The sequence below is a fragment of the Falco peregrinus genome, chromosome Z, assembly GCF_023634155.1.
Source record: "Falco peregrinus isolate bFalPer1 chromosome Z, bFalPer1.pri, whole genome shotgun sequence".
In the NCBI taxonomy this organism is placed as follows: domain Eukaryota; kingdom Metazoa; phylum Chordata; class Aves; order Falconiformes; family Falconidae; genus Falco; species Falco peregrinus.
Window position 1 is genome coordinate 34,435,064 of NC_073739.1, and position 27,312 is coordinate 34,462,375.

The window sequence follows — 27,312 nt, forward strand, 5'->3', positions numbered from 1 at the left end:
GGTTTAGTTCAGTCTGAAAGTTTAACTGTGATGGACAGAATGAAGATTTTTTAAAATAGGATTCAGTATATATGCAGGTTAATGCTTTGTAATTAAGAGCAGCCTATGGGATTTACAGCCCAGAAAACACTTCAACATACCTGTGCTGTATCACTGCAGAAAGGCAGACACAAGTGTTGTAAAACCTTAGAGATACCCCAACAGAGTATGAAAGTCTCTTACTATTCTGAAGTTCGTCTTCTAACTAAATAGCATGCTCCTGCTGCATTTTTTATGTTGCATTGGTAAAAATGCTTTTGCAACGGTAATGAGAAAGCTACATCAGCATTTCCCTTGGTCTTGGGTCCATTGTGTCGTGTTAGCAACTGTATCGTATTATTCTCTGTTGCTCATGCAGTTCTAATCCTGCTTAATTCATCAGCAGCACTTGATTTTGCTGACCAAAAAAATACTTGTTCACAACCTTGACTTTGCAACCTTCACTTCTTTTACGTTTTGCATTGTTTTACCTTCCCCTGCTTTCCCAGTTCCACTTGTATTTATTTACCTTTTGTTGCAACAAATCTGAGGGCGAGCTGTGTGCCCTGAGTTTTGCTTGTGGCTCTGCTCTGGCGGAGTTGAGAGATTAATTTGTAATCTTGTCTCAGTTTTCTACATAGAGGAGAAGCATTTGTTTGCCTTTTTTTTTTTTTTTGTTATCTATTCTTTCTCTGGTTTGGATGCTGAACTCTATAGGAAGAAAAACCCAAACCAAGGCAAAATGTGTGCAAAACTATCAGCATGTTAGTGGCAGAAAAAGTGCCTACAAATCTCAGATGATGGGTAGTAATGGTTAACCACCTGTGTTTATATGGTGCATATGCAGGTTTTTTTCATGTACGTACTAGCGAGATGAATTTAGTTTGTGTAGCTGCTCACATTAAAATGTATGTTAGGGGAGTACCTGTAAATTATGGGAGTATATTTTTGGGATACCTGTGCACCTGTTACACCATTTGAAAATGAGCTTGTTAGTAATTATAATATGCCGTGGGATGATCAGATTAATTTTTAAATGTTACTATTATTGATGTTCGTTAATATCTTCCTTTGATATAATACATGTATAATGAGTTAAATTTCCTTAATTAGATTACAGAAATTTAAGAGAGTAGTCTGTGGTTGCTTCATGGAGCTGCATTGCTTTCCTGTTAACCTTTTTAAACTATGGGACTGTATTAAAGTCCAGGGGAAGAGAGATGTCTCTGAGGTAAACAGACCTCATATTGCACAGGACCTGCCTTGAAGGTCCTGCCAGTTGAGGGTAAAGATGCAGCTTTGTCATCTTTAAAAAAAACACTTTTTAAAAAAAGGTTTTGCCTCAAAGAGCATAACAAATGCTAAGGAGCCATAAGATTTTAGTGTTCTGTTGAGATGTACATGTTCTGTCATGCACTTTAGTGGAAGAAAGACCTGGCAGTAAAATGCCATGGGCTAGGTTAAATTTGTCGTGTGGTGTGTTGGGTTGTGAAGTCAGAGAATTCGTCAGCATCAAGAGAGTTGTACATGCTGGTTAACCCTCAAAATGACTGGAAAACATGTATTGCTAATGCCTGTATGAAGTTTCAGAAACACCTTCCCCCTCCCCATATAAGCAAACGTGTTGCTGGAGAGCATTTTGGGAACAACCATTTGCCTGTCTGAAGTTCTTTTTTAAGGGGGTCAACAGGGCTACTCACAGTAGAATGCTCAATGCCTGGCAGCAAAATTCCCATTTATGGCTCAGGAACATAAATTATACAATATGCTGTAGGAGACCGGAGGAGCTTTCTGTTTCAGCACGAGTTGCTCTCTCATCATCTACTAATTACTAATTTTCGCAGAGAAGGCATTCTCCAACATGAGCATTTTCAGTATGTAAACCCCAGGTACTATGTACATGTAGATGGTGAAGATACTGATGTATTATTCGGTGAGATAATTTAAGCAATATATAATATGAAAAGTCAGTCTCTGAACAGGGTATCTCAGTGTGAACTGTAGACAGCAAGAGTTAAGTGAGTCATATACATTTTTATAGCTAATATAAACACTTTAGCAATGCTAATCAGTTGTACTGATTTTCTGTTTTGATTTTCCTTAATAATTAAGCAAAAGATCTGGAATGCAATCAAGTTTTACTCTAGGGGGTTCATGCAAATTATTTTTTTTAATTTTAAATTTTGTTAAATGTATCCAAGAGGAAAGTTACTGAAGTTGAGAATAAAAGAAAAAAAAGGAAATATAGTTTACAGTCTGCATAATCAAAGTGACTATTTTCACTGAGGGAAATCACCACTTTGTTGAAATTATTAGCTGAATATACAGCTGCTTTTACTGCGTTTTATACAACTGCACATTGACTGCTCTGTTATGCAGTGTGATTGCAGAGAAACAGTTACAGACCATGAACTGTCTTTCAGCAGCTCTGATTTTTCCAGAGGGATTTAGCAAAGTGGGATCATCTCTGTATCCTCAGATATCTTAAATATAATAGTTTGGGTTTTTGTGAGCCTTTTTATGTTGACTTCTTAAGAAGGTATTGTAAAATAAGACTATGCAATAATTTCTTTTTTCATGGCTCAGTGGACTTGTTTCTCTTAAACTTATTGGTGTGGTTTGCTTTATTCTGTTCAGTAATATTTAAAGTAAAAAAACCACCCTATTTCTGATTAATTTACATTGTTAAAGTATTTGTATTATTTCAAAACAAATACATTCATTAGAAACTTTTCTTATTATACTACAGATTGGACTCAATGATTATTATTTTTTTAATCTCTCTAGCCACATAGTGTTAAAGTTAGTGTGAAAATAATGACGTAACGTCAAATGTTCACTAAGTACTGGTTACCAGCATTCATTCTGGTATTTTTTGATTAATAGCAGGTTGGATTAAAAGTGTTTTGTTATGCAAATTACAATCATTTGCTTGAAAACAAAGACTGACCTAGTCAAAGTGTTAGGATTATCTTTTAGATTTTTATGTTATTAGAATAACTTTTTTTATAAGCAGAATTTTTATTCTATTTGGAAATTGTATGACTGGCAGAGCAGGGGGTATTTTTGGGAATATATATATTGGGAATTCAACTTTAAAGATCAGTAACAATGCATGATAACATGTGAGGCTGTCTGTTATCAGTGTAAAGCAGTCATTTAAACCCTCCCCCTGATTAACTGTTTGCCTGAGAATTAAAAGTTGTGTAGAGTAAAGACAGCACACAATTTTTTGCAAGTCCTGAGCTTGCATTGCACCTTCCAGTAGCATTGTTTAGCATCTTGAAGAATTGATAAGGAGTATTCACGGACATATATAATTTCATTTATATATTTAAATTTAAAAAACCCCCACCCTCTGAGTCTTGGAGAACATATTTTACTTTTTTTTTTCCTTTAACTTGCATCTGTCCACGTGGTGCTGCCTGGGTGCTGGTAGAAGGTAGTTTATGGAGATACCCAGCTTGAGGTAGTGCCCATGTGTTAGTGTGCAGCCTTTCCCAAACAGACCCTGAGCATCACCCACCTTGCTAGCCTGGGTCCTGTGTGCTCAGGCATCCTTAGGTAGGCTAAGTAATGAAGTCTGTGTAATTTTGGGGAAGAGTTTTTTACAAAAGATGCTGCTTAAGAAGCGGCATTTGTTTTTTTTTAAGAAGTTGGTGTAAGCTGCAGGGATTGGGAGTGCTGCTGGCAATGAATGGAGTAGCAGAAACCCTTCCTGTGAGTAAGTGATGTGTAGGATTTCTGATGGTGTGCCATCAGCTGAACCTGTGGTCATGAGCAAAGGACAGCCCTTATTTTAAGTTGAGGGTCTGTGTTTTGGTGTGGAGTTTGAGCCTGGCTGTCTGCACTTTAATGGCACAGCGGGGCCTCTAAAATGTAGTTTATTTATCAGCTGACTGCCCTGCCACTCATGTGAAACTACTAGATTTGGGTTCGTCTTCCAACATGGGCAGGGTACAGCTGCTGCTAGGCAAGCAATGTGTGTTTCTTGAAGTAACTGTTGCTTTGTATCATATACGTAGATTATATATGGGTCAATACTTTTAGCTTGTTTATAATTTGTATACTGTTGTTGACATATTATAAATATTTTCTCTTACAGACACTTTTTTGGAAAGATGGTTCTTCATTTGAACTCCTTTTTTGGCTTCCCTGTCATACTCCTGTACCATTGGATGGGGACAGCTTTATCTTTGAATCTGGAAGATCCCAATGTGTGTAGCCACTGGGAAAGGTAATATGTTCTTCTGGAAAACTCATGACACAAATTCTGATTGTAATAAGTTTGTTTTATTTCACTTGGCACATTTTAAATTATTTAAAGCTTTTAGTTATGAACTAGGAAAAAAAAGTGCATTACTGCATGGGCAAGGTAAGTTCATGGATATATAAAAGGCTCTTTCATACTGGACTGAAATGCAGTCTTTGCTGTAGGGTTTAGAATGCAAAAACCTCTACAGTGGCACCAGTAATGTTACACAACCATCTGGGTACAAGAAGTGAATAAAAATAGCTTTCTTCAATTTAAATGAAAATCTTTTACATATGCAAAATATAATTAACCAGATTGGAGTTTGGCCAAATTTGATTATGCTGATTCTTTCCTATTCAACATTCACAGAATCTGAATTAAGATTTGTTTAATTCCTTGATGAGGTTCAGAAATTTATAACATACAGAAATTTATCAATTTAGTCAGTCTGTTTGTTCACCCGATTTCATGTTAATTGCAAGGAGAATGCCACAGTGAGTAGGAGACTTTGAGCCACAAGGGTTAGCAGTGCTTCTTTTCTTGTGTAAAGGTTACAATAGTGAAACAAAGCCTTATGGTCTCATTGTTATTATTACGCCAGTAATTGATCAGCTAGTCCTTAAGACAGGCTTAACTGTTCACTTGAGGACATCAGTATTTCCTGCATTTAAGGTAAACTCTGTTTTATCTTTAATCTGTGGGAGTGCTGCTAAGACACTATACATTTATTTGTGGTTGTATGGCTCAGTCTTTACAAAGAAAGTTTTTGTTTACTTTTTTGTGAAGTTTTTCTCTCTCTCTCCCTCCCTCCGTCTAAAAAAATCACTTAAGAACTTTCCACAGCAAGTTATCTGAGCTTCATGTGAAGCATTTGGAGTCTCTGCACCTACCATTGTCTACAATTTGGCTGATACAACAATGTGTATATGAAGTAGTTACCATACCAAATAGCTGTTTACAGTCTTCAGACACAATGTTACAGGAAATTGCTCTGTATTTTTGTATGATTTATTTACTGTTCTTATAGATAAAAGTGGTTTTGAGGGAAGCTACAATGTAGCAAAAGCAAAATGGGACACCCCCCCCAACTATTTACATTGCATAATATATTTTAAAACAAGCTAGTCAAGATCTACAGAAAGAAAAATATATCTAGCAAGCGTACCCATTTTGTTGCATGAACTTTTTTCCTTCTGATGAGTTTCAGAAATGGGGAGGAACTCCCAAGTAAACTCACCGAAACATTCACACTTCTGCTCAGAGTAGGTGACAAAGGTATGCAGGTATGAAAAAGTAAAACCCCAGTTACAAGCTCTTCACTGCTGTTGTCACTGGAAGTGCTATATACTTTAAATAATCTACCCCAGCTGGTAGTAAAATGGTCTTTACAAATGAACCGCAATCGCAGCAAGAAGGGGTGGGGTGTGCCCTGCCTTGAACAAATTGCGCAGAGCCTTGGGCAAGCCTTGGCACCCCACTGATGTTTTGTTGGACCAAGTCGGACAGCTGGATGGATTAGGGTTGTTTGCCTTCACATGGATGTAGGAAAAGCAGAGAGTACGTTCTGGTCAGAGTAAGTGGGTCTGGATGTGTGTTCCCTCAGTATAGGTGATGACAGTAGAAGGGGAGATTGTAGCTGTTACGCTGCAATAGGTGCTAAGAGGTTGAAAAGGACGTGAGTGAAAGTGAATGAAAACTGAGCCGGCTACGCAGTTAGTAAGTGTTTTGGCTGGTCCTGGGAATTAGTCCACTGCACTAATGTGCCATGCGTCTCTGTTTTCTAGCCCCTTGTGCAATCAAGGACTGACTGACTGCAAGCACAAACAGCTTGCAGGAGAGTTTTCTAGGATTCAATATTTTTCCTTTTGCATCAGGGCTCTGTTCCTCTTGCCCCACTGACATTTCTGCAGGCCCCAGACTTCAGAATGTGAATTTATTTCTAGGACACTGTGCTCATAATTTGGCAGAAAATAACGGTAGGACTTCAGTGTACCATTTCTGGAAAAAGAAAAGTTTTTCTGTTAAAAATTAGCTGGTAAACAAAATAAGGTATGGACTTTAATATTTTATCATTTCTGATTGCTGAATAGACAGTGTTTTATGGTATAATGGTTATATAATTTTTCAGTAATTATTACTTAGGTCTGTTTCTCTGCTAACACCTAGTTAGTATCCAAGTACACTAGCAAACTTTTCCACTACTGATAAATATGTTTTGCTATGGATACAGCTACAGTTTTTAAAAGAAATTCCCTCAGGAAATCTGGTGAGATTTTTCTATTTTGTATGATAACAGAAGAAACCTATATTTCTGGCTCCTAATTAGTTTTCCAGCTATCCAGTGATGTTAGTAAAAGTTTATTGCCACGGGAGAACATGTACTACACGCTACTTCAATTTGCTGCTCATTTAAGACACAGGTGTTTGGTTTTTTCCTTGAATTAGTCTCACATTACTTTTATTTAAATGTCTAGTAGTACTATTTCATCAAATGTGCTAGACAGTAGAGACATGATGGCTCTCCACATACATATTTTTCTTTGCTTCGTGGAAGGAAAGCCTTTCAATTGATATCTTCTATTTTATAAAGTTAGCTGATTCATGATTTATTTAAACCTGAACTACCTGTGTGTTTTTGTTACACATGAATATTTTGTTATATTTATTATGTTCTAGACCAGGACTCTGTAAATGACTTAAATCAGACTGGAGTAGAAAGGATTTGCTTGATAATCTTTCTGCTGTCTCTCTCTTTCTCCCCTCAGTTACTCAGTTACAGTGCAAGAGTCATATCCGCATCCTTTTGATCAAATTTACTACACTAGTTGTACTGACATCCTAAACTGGTTTAAGTGCACACGACACAGGTGATGTATAATTGATAATACTATCAAACTGTTAATTGTAGATATTTGTACAGATTTTGTGTCTGTCAAAATCAAGCATGATATGTAGGATATTTTAGCTATAGTAACTAGTCTCTAACTGCCGTGGTCTGTGTCAACTGTAAAATGCTTGTCCAAGCAATGTCATGTATGTTTTATTATCAGATCGGGGTGTATCATCCTGTGGAGTGCTAATAGAAAACAAATGGGTTGGGAAAAAGTGCAAAAGTTCCCCAGACCCTGTAAGGTGTATTTGTTAAGCAATGTCATGAGAGACCCCTTGTTGCTTGCTACCTTATGTTCTGGGGAAAGTGTGCTGCTTGAAAGGAAAATAAAAAGGTTTGTTAAAGGAAACTCCTTGTGCTTGCAAAAAGTAGGCAAGGGGTGAATGATTAAAAGCTGATGATAGTTGTAAAAGGCATTTTCCTTAGAGGGATATGCTCATAAAGTATGAGCCATCAGCAGTGGGAAAGGCTCCCTGGGGCAGAGCAGCTGGAGGAGACGGATCAGATAGTATGTAAAAAGCAGATACTGAGTTCAAAGAGAGATTATACTTTGCCTACCTATGACACCGTTTATATATGAACTGTACTCTGCTGGGAGTTCATGCTGTCTGAGGCGGTGTGGGGATGTGTGTACTGCTTGGTGGAGTATGTGGTCAGCAGCCAGGAGAGCTGGGGGTGGAGATTTATGAACACAGTGGGGAGCAGAGAGGAGACAGCGGTGGGAGAGCCTGCTTCTGGTAAATACTACTTGCTCCTGTCGGAAGGAGGCTATATTTTCTGCAGTTCTTGATGGGTTTATGTGCTGATTTCTCTGTGTGCTGTGCACCACAGCCCTGCAGGGCTTCATTCAGCAAAATGCAGCCGCCCCCCTGGAGGGGGGCATGTGGTGATGCTGACTGCTCAGAGGCCCCAGCTCTCCTTTGAGTCCTCTCATCTCCTGCCTTAGCCAGAACTTCTTTTCTCATGACACCTCTGCCCCTAGAAAATTGACTCGCTCAGGGGAGGATGGTCCCCAGAAGTCTTTCCCTTGGAAACCAATAGCTGTAATAATCCAGCAAACTGATTTGTACTTTCAGCTTTTAGCCTCCATAGGGGATGCTAATGGAGAAGGCAGTGATGCTCTGGTTTGCATATTAATTAAGTAGCCAAAATCCTTAACTTTTTTTCCTGCTGTCTGGCCACCCACGGACATAAGGCTTGCTGGGGAACCACTAAGACTCTTAAACTCAACAACAGATAAATCAAGGTCTCTCTGAGCCTTTTTTCTCTCTTCTTACTGATACCTGAATGTTTTTTTAAAATGTGTAAGAATATATATTGTTTTGTTTCTGAACCATGAATTGTATGTAAACAGCCATTCCTTCTTTTCTTTAGGATCAGTTACCGTACTGCCTACAGACATGGTGAAAAAACAATGTACAGGCGTAAATCCCAGTGCTGCCCTGGATTTTATGAAAGCAGGGAAATGTGTGTCCGTAAGTTTAGCTTCTTTTTGCTTTGAAATTCCTTGTTTTTCACAATGCTGGTTTGACTCCCCTTTGATGGGGACTTGAGGACGCTGAGTTATGGGGACTTGGTTATTCATCAGTGGTGCACATGCAGCTCTTGTTGAAGTCAGTTGGTGCTGTGCATATGCAAATGGCAGGATAATTGGATTTTAGATGTCTTAAGTAACCAGCCTTGGTGTGATACTAACTGATGACCATATGGAAAGTGCACAGGACAAGTGTACTGAAGGCGGCAGCGCTGCCTTTTCGTGTGGCACGTGCTCCTGTCTCTCCACATCTTCCTAAGTCTAAAGAGGGAAGAGCTGTGTCCAGAGCCTGGTGGTGGCCTTAGCTCAGCTCGCTTTCTTTGTCGTGTACAACCTTGTGCAGACCTAGGAAGGTCCGATTCTTAAAATGGTATTCATTCAAGAGCCTGTTAGAAAGGCAGAATGGATGTAGAGGAGGTGTTAATCCAGAGCCCTGGAAGCGTGTGATAGTTTAACACAGGGTTGTTTGAAGCCATGCAGTGGGATGAGCAGCTAGTGTCTGCTGGTGCTGGCAGGACCGGCAGCAGGGAACTTGTGACAGGTAACTGGTGGTGAAGGATAGCGTATCCTTAGGGATGGGCAAACGTGTAGGGCTAAAAGCAAAGTGAAATCAATAGTATTTCAAATTGTTTGTCCCTGTGAATGCACATGCGCAGCACAGACTGCAACGGTGAAGTTTTTCAGAAGTCAGGGTATGAAATTTCTTCATCTTTTCATCTCCTTGAAAAACTAGGCTCATCAGGGGCAATCTTTCATCTCTCATGTAATTTGTGGTGTTGACCATTCCTTGGTTTTGCTTCAGCTCTTCTAATAACCAGATCTTAAAAACCTGCAGAACCTTATCGAACAATGTCAGAAGGACTGAGGCAGTATAGCTGGATTTTTTCTGGAAATGCTGGGCCCTGTGAGAGCGGACTGGTGAGGGGCTGGGGCCTCTGGCCTGCAGCGGCTGTGCTTGGGCTTGCCACCCAGTTTCCAAACAGGTAACCAACGGACAAGTCTTGCCAAGAGGAAAAAGTGAAAAGCCAGCTTTTTGGGAAAGCTACAGCGTGTGAGCTGTTTCAACAGCTGCTTTGGCTCCTCTCACGTGAAGCTCTGTGTCATGTCCCCAAGTCAAATGGGAGCCCACCAGCCCTGGGGCAGGGCCTGGACTGAGGTGCGTGCAAAAGGCTGGCTCTCTAACAGCGCACTTTCAGCCTGACTTGTTGAGGTCCACTGCTTTACCTGGTGGGTTTTTTAACAGCTGAGAATAAGAAAATCGGAGATATACTCATTGCTTTTTTGTCTGCCTTATGGCTATAATGACAGTGGTGAAGCATAGCAATCAAGGTATGGAAAAGCTTGTCCAGGAAGATGTTCTCTGGAATGATGTATAACAAGAGATTTTTCATAGCCACTGGATTTTGCAACCCAGTTTAGGAGATGGCAGTGCTGTGGGTAATTCTCTGGTCTTCCCTGAGCCTGAAAATCAGGATCAGTATGTACATTAAATTTATTTTTTCAATACAAATGCAAAATAGTTTCTTAATTTGTGCTTCTCTGCTTGTTGTGAGGTGCATACTGAAAATGACCAACATGATTTATTTGTATCCCTGGAAAATTATACCCTGTCAATGTCATAACATCTCACGCTATCCTAATTTATATTTTTCTTTTACAGCACTTCCTGGAATTTGAAAATGCAGCAGTATGCTCTTTGATTTAAAGTGTTTTATGCACATGAAAAAGCAAGGTCAAAATGATATTTTTAAAAAAAGAACTTTAAAAAAATGGATTATCTGAGATCAGATTGGCAATTTTTTTAACCTTTTTGTTTTTAATGTGTATGCATTAGACCTGTAAGAACCAATTTGTAACTACATTTGGTTATTATGCATCATATATGAATGTCATATTTTTTTTATTAATTAGTATACTTCTTGAAGTATATAACAGTTTGATAGTGAGAGGTCTGATGATGAGACTCGTGGCTACAGCTTTTACATAGCTATAGTATATGTAGTAATTACAGAATCTAGTACATTCAGACCACATTGGATGTACTAATTTTTTAGTTATTACATAAGAAGTTGCCAAATGCTGATATTCGGAACATATTTGCTGAGACTTTTGAAGCAACTTTGGAATCCCTGAGACTTCAAATTATGTAAAAGTGAAGATCATTCAGTGGAGCTAACTTGCATTTATTTGATTCTGTAATAGTTGGCCCTGGAAGGCATAGAGAGACCTTCAGTCCTTATGATCTTCAGTTGGAGCTGAGGATTCAGGGCAATGAGGGAGCCCATTAGTTAACAGAAGGCAGCAAGTACTTCATACTGTCCATCGTTCCAACCAGCTTTCTTCATAGTGGACTTGTATGTACTAGAAGAGGTGATGCCTGCATATACTGCGATAATACTAGTCATCCAGTTTAACGTGGAAAGCAAGTGTGATGTAGTCAGCTGAGATCAAATAGTAAGATAGTGATATGGGGAGGACTGTTATCATAGCAGAAATATCATTGGCAGAAAGCCAACACAAAATCTTTTTCTGCAAGAAAATGGCAACTGCATTGGAAAACACACATGCACCTCCCCCCTTTTTTATATGCAAAAGAGTCAAAGCCATTTGAAGTGTTGTGGATATCTGCTTTTATACAGTTGCTGCTCCACAATGCATACAGCTTTTCCATTAGAGTAGTTTTATTTTCCATGCAGTGTATGTTTTACTTAGTGGAGAGTGTAGAATGCTTCTGAAAGGCTAAAATATTTGTGGTGCTGTTGATATTTTTTTAGTTTGTTTGTTTGTTACCTCATTTGACTTCTCAATTTAGAAAACTCTATTAGAAAATTCTAATGGTAGATGATTTTGGAATGACTCAACGCTTCAGTACATAGTGATGAATTGAAATCTTGTGACTTCCTTTTAAAAATAATTAGGAACCTACAGTGTGAATTCTCACCAGTCACTCTTCCTCTGGAGATAGTACTTACTAGAGGTAATGCCATTTCACTGTCTACAGTGGCAAGAGAATTATTTGTCAGTGCAAAAAGAATTGCAAAAATGTGCCAGCCTCATGTTGCTGAAGTCTGTAAATGTTGTATTTACAAAGGAAAAGAATGACCAACAGCCAGAGAAAAGCCTTGGCTGAAATTTAAGTGAGATTTTTTTTGAGTCTTTTGGAGTCCAGTTTGAACAGATTAATTTGAATTAATCTTAGGATACAAGATTTCTGTGGAATTGTGACTCTAATTTCCATACTTGTTCCTGAAAACTTTCTACAGGTGAAACTTGTGTTATGTTTTAACTTTTTGAAGAAAATCTCTTTTGTGTTTTCTTTGGATTCAGTTTATGTATCTAAACATACATACATACATATATATATATATGTATATGTGGAATATGTATTTGGAATATATGTGTCCTCTCTATATATGGAAAATATACAAACAGGCCTTTTTCATCCTCGTATGGAAATATTTGTTCTGTTTGTTCTTCTCTAGATTAAAAACAACCATTGTACTGTAAACTGTCCAAACTCATACAGAATTTTAGCATCCCCTTCTTTCTACTAATGCTGCTGATAAGATGACAATCACACTAGAAGTAGATAATCTGTTAAGAGCTTTATGGAAAAGACCACACCATTACAGCTATGATAAATTTAAAAAAGTCTGTTAAGCAACTCGGATACCTCTCTTACCAGTGTTTCTGAGTATGTTGAAATGATGCTGCATTGACATCACTATTGGTAAGCAACAAAGTGACATTAGAAATCAGCCCCCATCTGCAGCCCTTGGAAGCTTTCCAGGGAACCTCTTGGGAAGTTTTGAATGATGTAAATAAATATTATAATAAGCACATTTTTTGTGTGTAACTTTTGGCCAGTACAGTTATATTTTCTTGCAGATAGAGTTTATTATGGCAAGCAACGTTTAGTCACACTGAACAGAAAAATCATTCTGTGTTTTATTAGTTGTGCCATTTGGATTTGTCTTCAGATGGTTAAAAGAAATTATACTTTAATTCCAACATTATATGGGGTTAGTACTTGGACTGTTTTATAAACATGAAGATATCTGTTAGTACTTCCAGTATCGCCCTGGTTTGTGCTCTCCTCATACAACTACTGTTTATAAAGGATATGAGTAATGTGCCAATTTCTGACTTCACTGTTGTGCACTGTCTTCGCAGAAGAGTAGGCTAACTGGAGTTCAGGTGATTATTTATTTTTGATCTTAAAAATTATAGTGAATGTACTAAATGTTTAGATCTGATGGACTTTCTGAAATAATCTGAATGCAGTTCATAGGCAGATACAAAGCTAGAACCATTCAGTTAAGTTCTGTAAAGGAACTTACTCCTGGCCTTAAAATGCCCATACCAGCTTGAGTGATTGACTTAGTCTCTTATTTACTCCAAATAATTTACTGTCACTAATCTCCTAATATCAGTGGCAATCCCTAGGAGATTGGCCATATAGATAGTAGGCTGAGCTACAGACTGAAAAGTTTTTATAAAAAAAAAGTGCAATCTTCTATTTAATTTTCTTTGGTTTACAAAGTTTGTTCAATTTTTAGCGTGATTCTGAAATGAAAGATTTCAAAGTCTTTTTTTTTTTTTTGTAAAATTGATAGGAATTTTATTTAATAGATTTCAGGTATGAAATCTCATGAAGTCAAGTATAATTTCAGGTATCTGCTCATTTGATGATGTGATTAATTTGTTCAAAAGGTGGACGTCTAATTGTAGAACCAGAGTTGATTCTCCTGATCATTTATTTATGTGCATAATTACAAACAAAACATTTCAAGCTTTGTGCATGTTTATTTATTTAGATCTGGCTTTTCAAAATGAAAAAGTAACAAATCCTCAAATGCTTGCATAAACTTTCATTAAAGATAAAAATACATTTTTTCAAATTTTGTTACTGGAAGTTCTGTATCTTCTTTTAACATCAGATAATGCAATGCACAGCTGTCTAAGTGTTGTCCATGGTGACTTATAATGAAATAACTTCACGTCACTTTCTTAATCATGGAGAGCAAATTCATAAAATGCCATTCAGAAATTTCAAGTTTTACAATGTTGGTATATACACTAGTTCAGAAGTGGAAGTGGAGGACACAGGAATTACTCCACTCAGCTGTAATACTTTAAGAAGGTATAACAATGGAGGAGCAATCTGCATTTGCACTGCGGGGAGTATGTTGGAGCCCATCAGCATATAAGTAGACATCTGGATTGCAACCTTCTCTTGAGCTGGAGGACTCTCTCCCTCTCTTCATTGATATCAGTATGAGACACATCAGTGTTTGAAAGTGGCAACTTGACCCAAAACTGTATTATATGTTCTATGCCTCTAGCATGAATGGCTTAATCCCCCTGGTATGAGCTCCCCTTGCAAAGCTGTGGTGCTAAGGCATGTCTGCGAGCTTGTTGGCCAAGCCCTTGCCTCACATCGCTTAATAGTGCTGGTGGTGGTCTGGGTGGGTTGCACATGCCTTTTCACAGTGATTCACTTTGCTATGCTTCCTTAGCAGAGCATATTCCTTCAGCTGGTTACAGAAGTACCAGCGCCTACAAACGTGTTGGGAGCAGAGCTCAAGCAGCCTGGTGGACTTGTGTCCAGGGGTTGGGGCAGCTCCTTCTGTGGTGCAGAAAGGGCTGCTACAGGGAATTGCCACACTCCAGCAGATATTTTATAGATACTTCAAGCAGGCTGATACTCTATAATCAGAAAGAGCAAATCTGCCTTTTGTTTCTTAAGAAAATGAAAGGATATGATATGCCGAAACAGACCTGTAAGTTGGACAAGGCAAGGTTTTAGACACAATTTTGAAGGAAACAGTAAGACACAGAAGAAAAGGGGAAACAGGATGTAAAAAGAAATACACAAGACTAAGATGAGATTGCTTTTCATATGATAATTTATTTTTCCCTTACAAAAGAACATAAGAGTTTTGTGATTTGCTGCTGCCAGTGAATTTTTTGGTGCTTCTTTACACTGCTAAGTATCAAAAAGACTTCATGTTAATTTTTTCACCTGCTTTTGCATGTAAGTATTTTCTTATTTCATGTCCAATAATTCCATACAAAACTAAGAGAAGAAACTTTTTTTTTAAAAAATAAAACACTGGATATCTTTAATTCTTTTGTATATCTTGAACAGTTTTTTGAATATTCTTGGCTTTAGCTTCTTCAAAGTAAAGAATTACATATACCCTGGCTTTGGGAAAAAATTGTGTATTTGTGTGCCGTGTATATATATATATATATGTATAATCTTAATTGAATTTACTTAGAAGCAGCAATATTTATATTATACAACTTTCTTCAGTGGTCCTTATCCCATATTTCTTTGTCCGAGTCAGCAGAGTTTTGCCTGTCAAAACCCCTGACGTTCCTACCTATAGATGACTTCCATAGAGATTTAGTAGTGGTAGCCTGTTTTTAAGAATTGTGTTTGATTTACATTCTGCTACTGGAAAACTGAAACACCAGTGTCTGAAGAGAAGCTACTGTTGATTTATACTATTGCGGCTAAGAAAGGAACACAGCTCTAATTTGTGAGATGACTCTGCTTTGTGAACGCTCTGACCCAAAGTTTCATCTGTTTACATTTGCTCTAAGATAACTCTGTTTAACTATTGGAAGTAATTGATGATTGTTTGCACAGTGCCATAGCACGTGCTGTTATGCAGGGATTATAGGAAGGACCTATGTGCTCAGCATGGCATGAGGGGCTGTGCAAGGAGATGCTCAAAGAACTTCTGTACCTTTCAGTGGGTCCCCTTTCTTACATTTTTATTTTTTTTCCACCTGTCTCACAGAGTATGTGGTGGAATGTCACTTTATTGTATTTAGCCTTATTGCTCAGGAATTTGGGTTGAGTATGTTGGTACAGACTAAGTTATTCATACATGTGCACATGCAGAGATGTGTATGTGTACAGCTACCATCTGTTGTCTTACAGGTTACCGGTAAGATTTTTCACACATTTGGTTTAGGGAGAGCTTCAGTGCCCAAGGAAGCACTTACTAGGCAAGAATCTTCAAAGATACAAGTAATTAATGTCTAGTTATAAGACTAACTGAAAATTGTCATGTATTATTTCAAGTCATTCTTTTCATAATAAATAAATAGAGAACAATGAAATAGCTTTGTACCTTGTGTCATGTACCGTTTAAAAATCGGTGTCCTGGTTGATTTCTAATGAAGATAATTTTAATGCACATCTGAAAAGTAGCTTATTAGAAATAAAAGTTGAGAATGAAAGTTAAAGGCTGTAAAATACGCATTTAATAGCTGGGATCCCAGATAACCAAAGATAGTAATATTAATAGTATGCATGATTGATACCAGTGTGCCTTTCCTTTTTCTTGGGCACACAAAATGTAAAGATGGCCAACATGCTTTATCATGTTTAATTAGGACAAACCCATAACATTTTGCAGGTATTTTTCCTAATTAATGTAGAGCATTTTCAGTCTGTTCAGAACCAGAATGATTCACATGTAGTCCCATTAAACTTCACATAAACACCAACTTTTTCCCATTGTTCGCCTTGTATTCATTGGTACACTGATCAGATTCCTGTCGTCATTCCTCTGGAAATGGTACAAAGAAAATTCCCATCCTGTGCACATTTTTTAAGTTTTATTGTTGTTCAAACTGGAAGGAAAATATTACAGTGTATATATTTTTGAAAGTTAAGGGTATTTTGTGGTGAATATAATGCCAGTAAACGGTTGCTGATTGCAGATTCTTCCTCTTCAATGTATAGTATTCTGAGTCATCTACATCAATGTGCTGGATATCAAAGCTATTTCAAGCTTTTCTTAAAGGTTTCAAATAAGAGCTCTGTTTCAAAGTAAGCCTTAACAGTAGAAGCTTAAAAATACTAAAACAAAAATTTGTAGAGAAAAATTTCAAGCAGCTCTGCTTAGCACTTAGAATAAAGGTTGCAGTGATTCATAGGGTTTATATCTCATGCCTTACCTTAGTCTTCATCACTGTTTTGTTGTGCTTCATATGGACTGTGCAGTCATTCAGAAAAATCAATATTAAAATACTGATGTGTTGAAAATTGTATTTTATCCATGCTGTTGCAGGAGAACCCCTCTTTTTATATGTGCAGAAGTTCGCCTCCTTTTCTTGGCATGAGAGTTTTCTTCAGAGAATCACAGGATGATTGAGGTTGGAAAGGACATGTGGAAGTCGAGCTTCCCTGCTCAGGCAGGGCCACCTAGAACCTCTTGGCCAGGACCATGTTAAGATGTGTTTCTAACCTATATCATAGTGTGACTCTTTTGCCATTAAATGTGGACAGTTTTCATCAAATGCTTAAGTATTTTAGTAGCACCAACTTGGTTTTAGCTGGAGCCTTCAAACTTTGGAGAAATAGAAGAGAGTGAAGTAAGAAATTTTATTCTGAAGAGATAGCATCAAACATTCATACGCCCATGCTTGTTTTGCTTTTAAAAGATGTTTGAGACATGGAAGATCTGAATGAGGAATAAGTTTTGAATATTTTTGCTAGTGCTAGGAGTTCATTAATTCTTTTATTATTTCCTTCTCTGACAGCTCATTGTGCTGATAAATGTGTCCATGGTCGTTGTATTGCTCCGAACACCTGTCAGTGTGAGCCTGGCTGGGGAGGACCCAACTGCTCCAGTGGTGAGTTTTCACCTGCTTCTGCCTGTCTTGTGCTCTTTCTACAGTGTTGTCCTATCTTTTGGACAGATGATCATTGATCCTGTGCTTGAGCTCCTGCTTTCTGGTCAGGTTACTTTGTGTGACCTGAACTTGCAAACAGTGTTACCCCGTAGCAACTACTAAATGTTATGAGCTATTTTGTGCTCAGAAACATGCAGATAATACAGAACTTAGTGTCTGGAGTAAAATAGATAAAATTATGTTTTAACTATAAGAAAAAACTCTATTTTAAAATTTATTTTCTTGATACACAAAGAATGATGGTGCTAAGACATGCTTAAAAGCTATAAGCAAAGCCTTCCTCACAACTCTGTCCTCCTTTTTCACTCTGCTGCTAACTTGTCCTTTTTCCCACTTGCATTTTCCCCCTCTTGCATTATTAGTTGCTCCCTTGTCTGCTCAGTCTGTTTCCATTTTACTTTCATGTACTAGATAAGTTTCTCCAACTTCCTTCCTCTTCCCGTTTGCCCTAAGAGTGCCTGCAGGAGATGAAGGGAGCAAGAGAGGAGTGTTGAGGACACGTGTGCCAGGAGACAGGGGCAGATTGGCATCTTCCCTGCTTGGTGTGTGTGGGTGCAGTCACATGCAACCCAGAGAGCAGGTGACCACGCTCAGTAAAGAAATTACAAAGATCAAGGCCATCACACACTTGATGCAAGAACAGCAAGATGTCAGAAACACAAAGCGAAGCAGTAAAATAATACTACTTCATGACCTTTTTAGTCACTGCTCTTTTCTAGACTGAGCGTAAAACCAGGTGCTGCAGGCTGCAGAAGTAAATAAGGTCTGAACAGAGGGTAGAAACCCCTCAGTGGCAGGGCTGGCGTGTTTGTGCACTGTCCCTTCCTCCGTCAAAGGTAGTCATTTGTGCAGACCATGAATTATTATTTTTTCTTCCCTTTGCTTGAAATTGAGTTTCTCAGAGTAATTAATGATTTTTTTATTCATTATAATGTGTTACTTATTCCACCTTTCTGTTCCCCTTTATAAGTTCTTCGGAAATTTAATGCTTAGGCTGACATTACAACCATATATTTTGTTACAATCAAGTTACAAGTGGGTCACCACTAGTGACTGTCCCCTTGAAAGGAATAGATTTTAGTCAACAATAAAAAATATGCTTATAATTTAAATTTAACAGACCATATAAAATTCTAATTCATAAACCAGAGCTTGATGTCTTGCAAAGATAATTATGTTGCTAGTTTACCTAGTATGGGATTTCTATAAAAATAACAACTGTGAAAAACCTAGATCATGATCAGGACAAAATTAATATGGCTGTATTTTCACCCTCATTTTCTTCTGCTTAACAAAAATAGGGAGATGTTCTGGTTTTTGCAAACAAGGTGCTATAGTGACTCTTCATCTGGGAGTGATTCAGGCAGCATATTTCATGAAATTTGAGAGACAGTTAAAAATAATTGATGATAAGTTACATGAGGAAGAACTTAACCATTTAGAAACTATTAAATTTATTGTATATCTTTGTATATACTTACATGTTATTCTTTTCATAAACAGCTCTGAAGAAACACCAAGTTTTGTGTAAGACATAAAACTGAAAGAGTTAGTAATGCACTGTTACTGTAGTACTGATCATAATCTAGTGTGCTGAATTGTCAAAAAATGTTATCTTTCTTTCTGAAAGTCTTATGTATCAAGCTCTTCTGTAACTACTGAAACCTGCAGAAAAAAACATGTATCACTAAACAATGTAGATTTGGGAGATACTGGTATTTGTTGAGATTTCCAAGTTCAAAACTTGCTGAAAGGGCACTTCAGGTGAGAGAGAAACATCTAAATCTGCCTTTGGAAATAATCCTTCCTCTCACAGGATTTTCCAGGGTCCATTTCCCTTACCTGTCGGGTATAATTCATTTTGAATATATGAGCAGCTCTTTTCCTCTGTTTCTTCCTCAGTTGGTTGCCTTTGATTGCTTGTTACAGCAGCCTCAACAGCAAAACTACTCTCTGGTGTGTGTACACAACAGACCAAAGCTTAAAGAGCCTTTGTTCATGTACCTTTGAACAATGTGGTCTCTGGAGAGGTTGCTGATGCTCTAAAGGTTTCTGTGTGACGTTAGAGCTAACTGGAAATGCTGAAATTTGTTTCGGATCACTAGTGTAGTCCTAGGAGAAGGAGGTAGGCTGAGGAAGAAGAAATTTTTGTGCGTGTGCTACAGGGACATTTGTTTTGGAATTTATCCCATTTGGTGTGGGCAAACTTAAGAAAGATGTTGCTTTCACCAGATTGTCTTTCTGAGTTTGAGTGCTGCTGTTTGTTGCTAGCTGTGCATGCTTTCCTTATCCGTGTTTCTGAGAGCAGATCAAACTGAAGAGCAATGGGTAGTGTTGGAAAGACACTAAGTGATAGCGTTTTGGCTTTCTGGCAATGCTTTTTATTGCTGCTTGCTCTGCGTAGGAGATTTTCATATTTTGCCTTTACCTGTATTTCCTGCATGATCTCCAACTTGACTAGCTTTAGTAGCAGCAAGGTATGATGAGATAAAATAGATACTTTTTAAAAAAAATAATAATTTTGTTGATATGGCAAGTTATTTATTCAAGAAAAACATACACAAATTGCCATACTGTGATAATGTGTGTCATATAAACATTTTAATTATGTAACTAGCTAACTGAACAATGGAGAAAGAACAATGATTACAAGGCAGGCCAGGATTTTTATAAGGCAGACACTCATGGGTTTAATGGTTACTGATGACCAAATAAAATGATGTGACTGAAAGGGAGAGGTTATTCTTAAAGTGTGAGACATTAGGCAAACTTCGAGATTTAGTAATCTGTTCATTTTCATGGACACAAACATGTTGGAAGCAACTGTTCTACCTAAGCAGTAAACTTTTTGTAAAACTGCAGGACTGAACTTTTTCTTCCAAAGTACTATTCTTTCTCTGTTAGGATTGATTATTCTCATTACAAAGGAATTTTGTCTGTAAGTCTCTGAGAACAGTTAGTCCTGTTGCAGTAGCTGTCCATCTGCCAACCCCCAGCTTGATTTTATCTGTTGTTTCTCAGTTATATTTACCCAGTGTGTTTAAAAAAATATATAATTTAAACCATATGGCACAGCTTCTATGTGACACTGGCTTTCTGGGTGGTAATTGTAGAGAAGTGCTTCCTAAATGCTGTAATGTTCTCTCCAAAAATGACAGTGATTGCATGGACTAAATGCATGCATGGTGCAGTAAAAGCTGAATCAGCAAGCTTCCTCCCGTATCTTTGCATATCACTGTGCGCTATCACTTAATAACCTTTCTAAGGGACTGAACTTTTTGGGAGACTCCCATTTCCTTTTGTACCAACCATTAACTCCTTTTTGTGATGAGTCATACCCAGTTCCTAAGAGCCTAGGTCAGTGGCTGCTTTCAGTTCAGGGCGAGGAGAGAGGAGGATTTGACTAGACTACCGAGGCTGTCCTCTTTCAGTGCTTAGTTCTAGCGCAGCCCATAACTCTCCTCTCCATCACATCCTCTGCTTTTCTGAATGCTTTGCGTCCCACCTGAGAGGAAAATGGGCTTTGATGTATTCTTCTGTGAGTAAAACCAGAGTGGTGGTCTTGGAATTTGGCTAATTACATAATACCTCCCTGGGGAGCTATGTGAGACGTATTCTTTCTTTAGGCTTTTTCTTTTTAGTTAAAGGAAATTTACAGTATTTGGCAGTGTTTGCTTGCCATGAATTTCAATGGGAAGTGATGGGGGAGATGATGATAATATACATACAGCTGAAAAGAAATACTAATTGGACTGAGATATCACTCATTTGCAGAACACTTCCATTCTAGCGGGAGAGATGACAGTCATGTGAAACAACTTATTCTAATAAATATTTATTGACCTAAAACAGTAGTCAGGTCAGTGGCGTAGGAGCAGATGGAAGATGTGTTGAACTATCCCTTGGAGTAAGTGAATCAGCACAACCAGCATTGCTGTCAGCACCCCTTTGAAGAAGTGTTTGTGAACTTCGGAAGTATAAATTGATCAGTTCTGGGCTGGCCACAAGGACAAAATTTAGAAAAAAGGAGACAGTAATAAAGATAGGTATGTTTACATATTAAAATTGTAAACAAATAGATTTTATTGAAAAACAAACTAACCAACACAACCTTTCCCTCCCAAACTGGATTATTGTTTATATTTTTAAACTTGTATCGGATTGGATTGTTATATGTTATAAGAGCATTTTTACTACAGGCTGTGTGTAAAGCAGTCTTCTGTAAAAGTTGCTATATGTAGTGATAGTTGAGAGATGATCAGTGTTCTAAATTTGTAGATTATGTTTTCCGCCTGTTTTCTGCTCACACTCTTGCAATGGTATTTGCTGTAATACATAATACATGGATGGATCTGATTGTCAGTTTTGAATGTGTGCGCAAGATACACATGCAGCCTAACGCAGAGCCCCACTGAGCAATCAGGACACTATCTTTGTTTTTCTTCTCATGCCTAGTAGTCCACAAATAATTCCTTCAAAATCAATAGGACACTTTCTGAATAAGCTGGAGCAGAGGCAGAAGGCCAAAATCAATATTACACTGACTTGTCTGCAAAGGTTATAGCCTTTGTGATGCCCCCAGCTAGCCTGAACAGTAAAGGAAAAAGGGAATGACATGTTTTTAGTTTATGACAAGTATGTTAGGATTGTTTGTGGAAATATGAATAGGTATTTTCTGTTTTTACTGTATTCAAATAATCTGAGGTTTGTTTGAATCACTGGATTTTAATTTGTAATTTGATTCTGTTGGTGATTAACAGTTTCATTGGGACTGTAGTCAAAGCATGGGAGTAGAGCAAGAGGCACTAAGGTGTAATTTGGCTCCAGGGTTTTATAAAGCATGAGAAAAGAACTGGCTTTTTCCTTAATACATTAAGCTGAGTGTTTAAAGCTGGCATCTTAGAGAAACATCTTACCTTTAAATGCACTTAATTGTTAAGGAAACTTCTAAGGTACTGTAGTTCTGCTGCTGTCAAATTTCCTTTACTGTCATGGGTGTTTGTAAAGTTTGCAAATCCCATGAAAATCTCACTGTTTTCTTCATGGGACTTGGCAGATACAGAAGATGGCAGAAACTGGATCCCTTGGCATAGTTTGTGTGAGACACTCACGTGAGTCACAACCACTGCCAGTTTCTCAGTGGAGCTTGTAATTTCCATTAACCCTGCAGCGGTGGGTGTGTGACTGTTTTCCACAGACACACTTTCACCCCAGGCAAAACAGCCCCCTAGGTAAAGCTTGCAAGGTGCCTGGGAGCATCTTGTATACTCTGACGGCACAGCTTGTGAATCTTGAATTGAGCTGCTTTAACCAAGGCATTGCTTTGGGATTTTGTTTGTTAAAAGCTTTCTGACTAACAGAGCTTGCAAGATATGCTTAAAGAGCTAGCTCGTCCTTAAGTTTTCCAACCCATTCAACAGGCTGTAGAAATAGGTTCTGGTTATAACCACATGCTTGCATCAGAAAGGCTTGATTCCCAGAACCAAGAAACTGCTAAACCCACAAGTGAAACTGCAGAGTGTCCTGACAGAGAGCTATTTGCTTTTATGGCAAACGTAGAGAAATAGCTCATTCAAGTAATGCAGAACTGACCCTGGCTCTGGCTCCCAACCAACAACATGTGCAAATGGGTCCTGTGTTAGCAAAAGTGACAGCAGGTCATTTAACAGTCTTAAACTTAACCTTTTCTTATTACATGTGTCTTGCCATGCTTTTCACTACCTTTGATTTTTCTGTAATTATTAGTTCTGTAATTCCCCTAACTGACTTCTCAGTTTTGCCAGCTGAACTCTTTATTTTCTCCTCTACCAAGGCTGAATATCATTGTATCAAGAAACCAACCCATCAGCAAGTTAAATCAATATAGGGAAATAGGGAAACAGGTATTAATGGAAGTTGCCATCACCTTCATTATTGACAGTCACTACAGTGTCACTGTGGTAGGTAGTATCAAAAGTCCCAGAGCTGTGTAGCAGCTGTGCTTTTCTGGAGCCCAGTACAATGATGTGATTGAAATTAAAGTATTCTTACATTTAATATACTTCCTGCCCTATAAAGTATTTACAGTTCCGATCTTTAAGCAAAAGCAGAAACAAAAATATATTTTCTACAAAACAAAGTTATATTTACTTATGTTGAGATTTACTGAAGGAAGGCATTACAGTAAATGGTGATAGTTTTATTCATTCACAAACATTTTCTGTATCAGAGATGCTTTTCATTTCTGCTTTTCACCATTTCAGAAACTCCGTATATTTGTGAAATTTACCTAAGTTGATTTCTTGAATAATATCTGTGTAATTTTTTTTTTTTCTAGTTACAGTGTTTCTAGTAACATGGTTTTAGTATTGGTTTGATTTCAATCTGCCTTGTATATTGGTGGAGCTGTGTATTGTTAGTGGCTCACTTAGCAAGTTTTCAAGGATATGAAGGGTAACATTTGTTGCTTAAAAATTAAGATGGCCTTCAAGTCATTGCAAAAAAGGAGAAAGGCTAATTTATGATCTTACAAGGAGATCTGTACAAAGTCAGGATCGTGGACAAAAGTCCATTTTATGTAGCACAATCATATTCCTATAATTTTGTAACTTTTCCTATAATAAGGATTATTTTTAACAGGTTTTATCTCAGTAGCACAATAAAATGAACACCAAGAACCATCTGTGTTTGTTTTCCTTAGCAATTATCCAACCTTGTTCTGATGTCCAAAGCACTTTAAAGAGTCTTCTGAAATTTATGACATGTGAAAGGCATGTAGTTCCAGTCTTTTATGGGATCTGAAAAACACATTTTCATTGTTCTTCCACTTCACGGATCAAAAGGCTTTTACAAAGTAAAAATAATAATAAAAAATTGCTAAATTAAATTAAAGCTTAGCATTTTGAATAAAAATCCTTTCTTATACAAAACAAAAAGTAAGAATGAGAAATATGCCACAGGGTAAAAAGCCTACAGTATAACAAATGAAAAAAGATAGAAACAAAAGGCTGAAAGAAAATCCAAATTTAATAGAAAATGTGTTCTGAAAAAACCCACTACGATGCATTTCTGTGTCTGGGATGTAGTTAAAAGAAGTCTTTTGCTAAAAGGCATTGAGATTTTATATAATTATGGATGATTCTCTAAAGGGAAAAAAAAATTTCTGATAGGCATGTGCATGTATTTTCATAACATCCAGAGGTGAGTAGAACACAGCATATAAAAAAATATATGGAGAATAAACTGATGTTTATATTAAATAAAACTTCAAAGGTTTCCTATAGGATGTTTTTATTCTACTTTTCAGAATATCTGACTTTGTTTTCTGGCTTTTTTGACTTATCTCTGACATTTCTGTTTGCTGTGTTCTACATTTACTGTCTTGCAATCCAGGCTGACATACAGATTGATGTCACTAGTGTCTTAATGCATCTTGCCAAATTTTGAACACTCTTAAATACTTATAACTTTCAGGATCAGTGAGAATTTACTTTTTTTTGGATTAAATTCCAGTTGGGAGAATTATTATCTGTATGTACTAAAGGAAACACATGCCATCAATTTACGTCTGAAGCTAAACAAATCATAATAGCAGAGAGTAGTTTCAAGAATACTGTCTAAACTTTTCAGTCAGGGCAATGTGGATTTAGGTTAGTGACAACATTTGTATTTTTATCATAGTTTTTACTTAGTGAATTAATCAATGAATGTTGTTCAGAACACAAACACACTCAGAAGTGAAGATATTTAAGAGTAGCATTTACATGGCTATGACTTTTCATGTCCTTATCAGTTAAGAGGAACTGAGGATCCATGAGGGATTATCCAAGTCTAGTTTTGTATAGACTGAAGGTATATGATGCCTTAATGTAATATATGACCTATTTGACTGTTGTCATGGTATATGATATACCTTCTTTCCTGTCAAAGAAGGACATCCAGTTTTCTGACGAAATTTTAATCTGGAATGGGGTGTATGCCATGTCTTTGCAAGCCTTCATATTGTAATTATGGCACTCTTTTTGGCCAAAACAATAAACACATTTTCAGGTATGCAATATACAAGACTACATAACACATGGATTAAAGCTAAATTTCCCTTCTGTTGACACTTGAAAGTTAGATGGGCATCTGTTGTTGATGGAGAAATGGGAGGACTTGTCCTGGTTGTGCTTCCTTACTAAGGTCACGAGAGAGTTAAGGTGAATGGCTTCTCTCACCTGCAAAATTAAATGCCATCTTCATAAAAAATTATTGTTTTGTTGTGAAATTCTTACAATGATTAATCAGATTTTACTTACTGCCAGTTAGATACCTGAATTATTAGTTCCACTAATGTATATTTATGTCAGGACAAGCATGTTTCTTGTTTCTAGAACAGAGGGAAGAGTAATTCTTCCAAACACTAAATGATGAACAGCCTTAGGGCAATTTATAATAAAAAAAATTGTCAGTGGGCTACTGCTTTGGATAAGTCAAAGTTTCTCAATATTGGCCTATTTTACTTACACTGGCTATGCTTGGCTATTTGTGGTGGTCATTCCCTGATAATGTAGGTCACTTGTGGGCCCACCTAGAAATATTACTCTTTTCTTATTTATATCCTCTGCTCCAAAAGTCGAGTAGTTTATAAACAGGGCAAGTTGCAGTTGATCTACTTTTAGTTGTAGATGAAGATCATTCTTGCTTTTTGGTGGACCTCACAGCTGTCCCTGCTGGGGATTTGCGGACTCCTTCTGCAAGTAAAAATACAGAACAGGTTGCCTCTGCCCTAGAGAACCTGTGGTTGAAGGAAAAGAAAAGAGATAACACAAAGCTGGAAACATGTAGGTAATGAGGAAAGAAGCAAACACTGATAAATGACCATGCAGGTAGAGGTTTTAACACACCTGCTACATCAACTTTCTGTGGACTTCAGAGGAAGGAGGTATGATAAGGTAGGGGTGTGAAGGAGGATATCATGGCAGTTTTATGGCTTGGGGTATGGAGAGCAACTCGACAAGAAACAAGAAAGATGATAGTCTGAAAATGCAACAAAGGGGCTAATGCCACTGGTGATGTAAATGTGAAGGTTGATATTTGGATACTGAATGAGAAATTATAGGTCAGGGATAGACCATGAAGGCTGTGAAAGTAAGGACAAGACAATAGAGATATGAGAGTCAAAGGAGGGATGCAAAGGAAGGCAAACAGATTTAGACTTGTCCTTGATGTGACAAATTGGAAAGGATGAAAGGTTAGTCACAGATGATGCGCAAGTTAGAGTTGAAAACAGTTGAAAACAAAGTTTCAGTTTGTTATACATGCTGGAGCAAGGAAAATCAGCTTTCACTTACTGAAGGCTGTGGCTCCTTGAACCTATCTGACAAAATTATGTTGGGAGTTCTGAGGAGATGGTGAGGCAGAAATTCTGCATATTTGCCACGGTTTGCTTATTTAAATGTGCACTTCACAATATTGCATTCCAAGTGAGATATCATTCACTCTATGTCTGGAATTTTGTTTTCAGTTGTTTTAAAAGGCCATAAAAATACATAAGGCTAATGCTGCGGTAAGAATCTCCTCTGGTTTGGTGATAGTGGTACATAATTCCAGAAACACACAGCAGTGTGTGTTGCAGGAAGATGTGTTAACCAGAATAAAATCTCATTCCGTTGTCTTGGTGCTGCGTATAAGACAGCTACAAAAAATGATAGCAAGAAAAGTAAATCTTAGTTTTGCTGTGGTTCTTCACTTTCACCTTCTCATTATCAAAAAAAGAAAGACAAAAAGAGAAGAAAGATCTTAAAAAAAGCATTCAAATAAACATTGTCTCCCTTGAATATTGTGTTATAAAGGAAACTGTAGCATACTTAAAATATAGTTGCAAGTTAGACTTTCTAAGGAGGTTTTTCTTCTGAACTGTTCTTTGACTTGATT

At 37.5% G+C, this 27,312-nt stretch overlaps 1 protein-coding gene across 2 annotated transcripts in view; it reads left to right on the top strand.

Annotated features, from left to right (window-relative positions):
- Window positions 1-27,312, top strand: part of MEGF10 (multiple EGF like domains 10) — a 109,929-nt gene that overhangs the window by 21,479 nt on the left and 61,138 nt on the right. For both annotated transcript variants that reach the window (XM_055791541.1, XM_005240370.3), the window contains exons 2-5: window positions 4,124-4,255; window positions 7,039-7,140; window positions 8,538-8,638; window positions 17,263-17,355. In XM_055791541.1, the coding sequence (XP_055647516.1) occupies window positions 4,140-4,255; window positions 7,039-7,140; window positions 8,538-8,638; window positions 17,263-17,355 (412 nt within the window). In that variant the 5' untranslated portion in view covers window positions 4,124-4,139. The remainder of the gene's footprint in view (window positions 1-4,123; window positions 4,256-7,038; window positions 7,141-8,537; window positions 8,639-17,262; window positions 17,356-27,312) is intronic.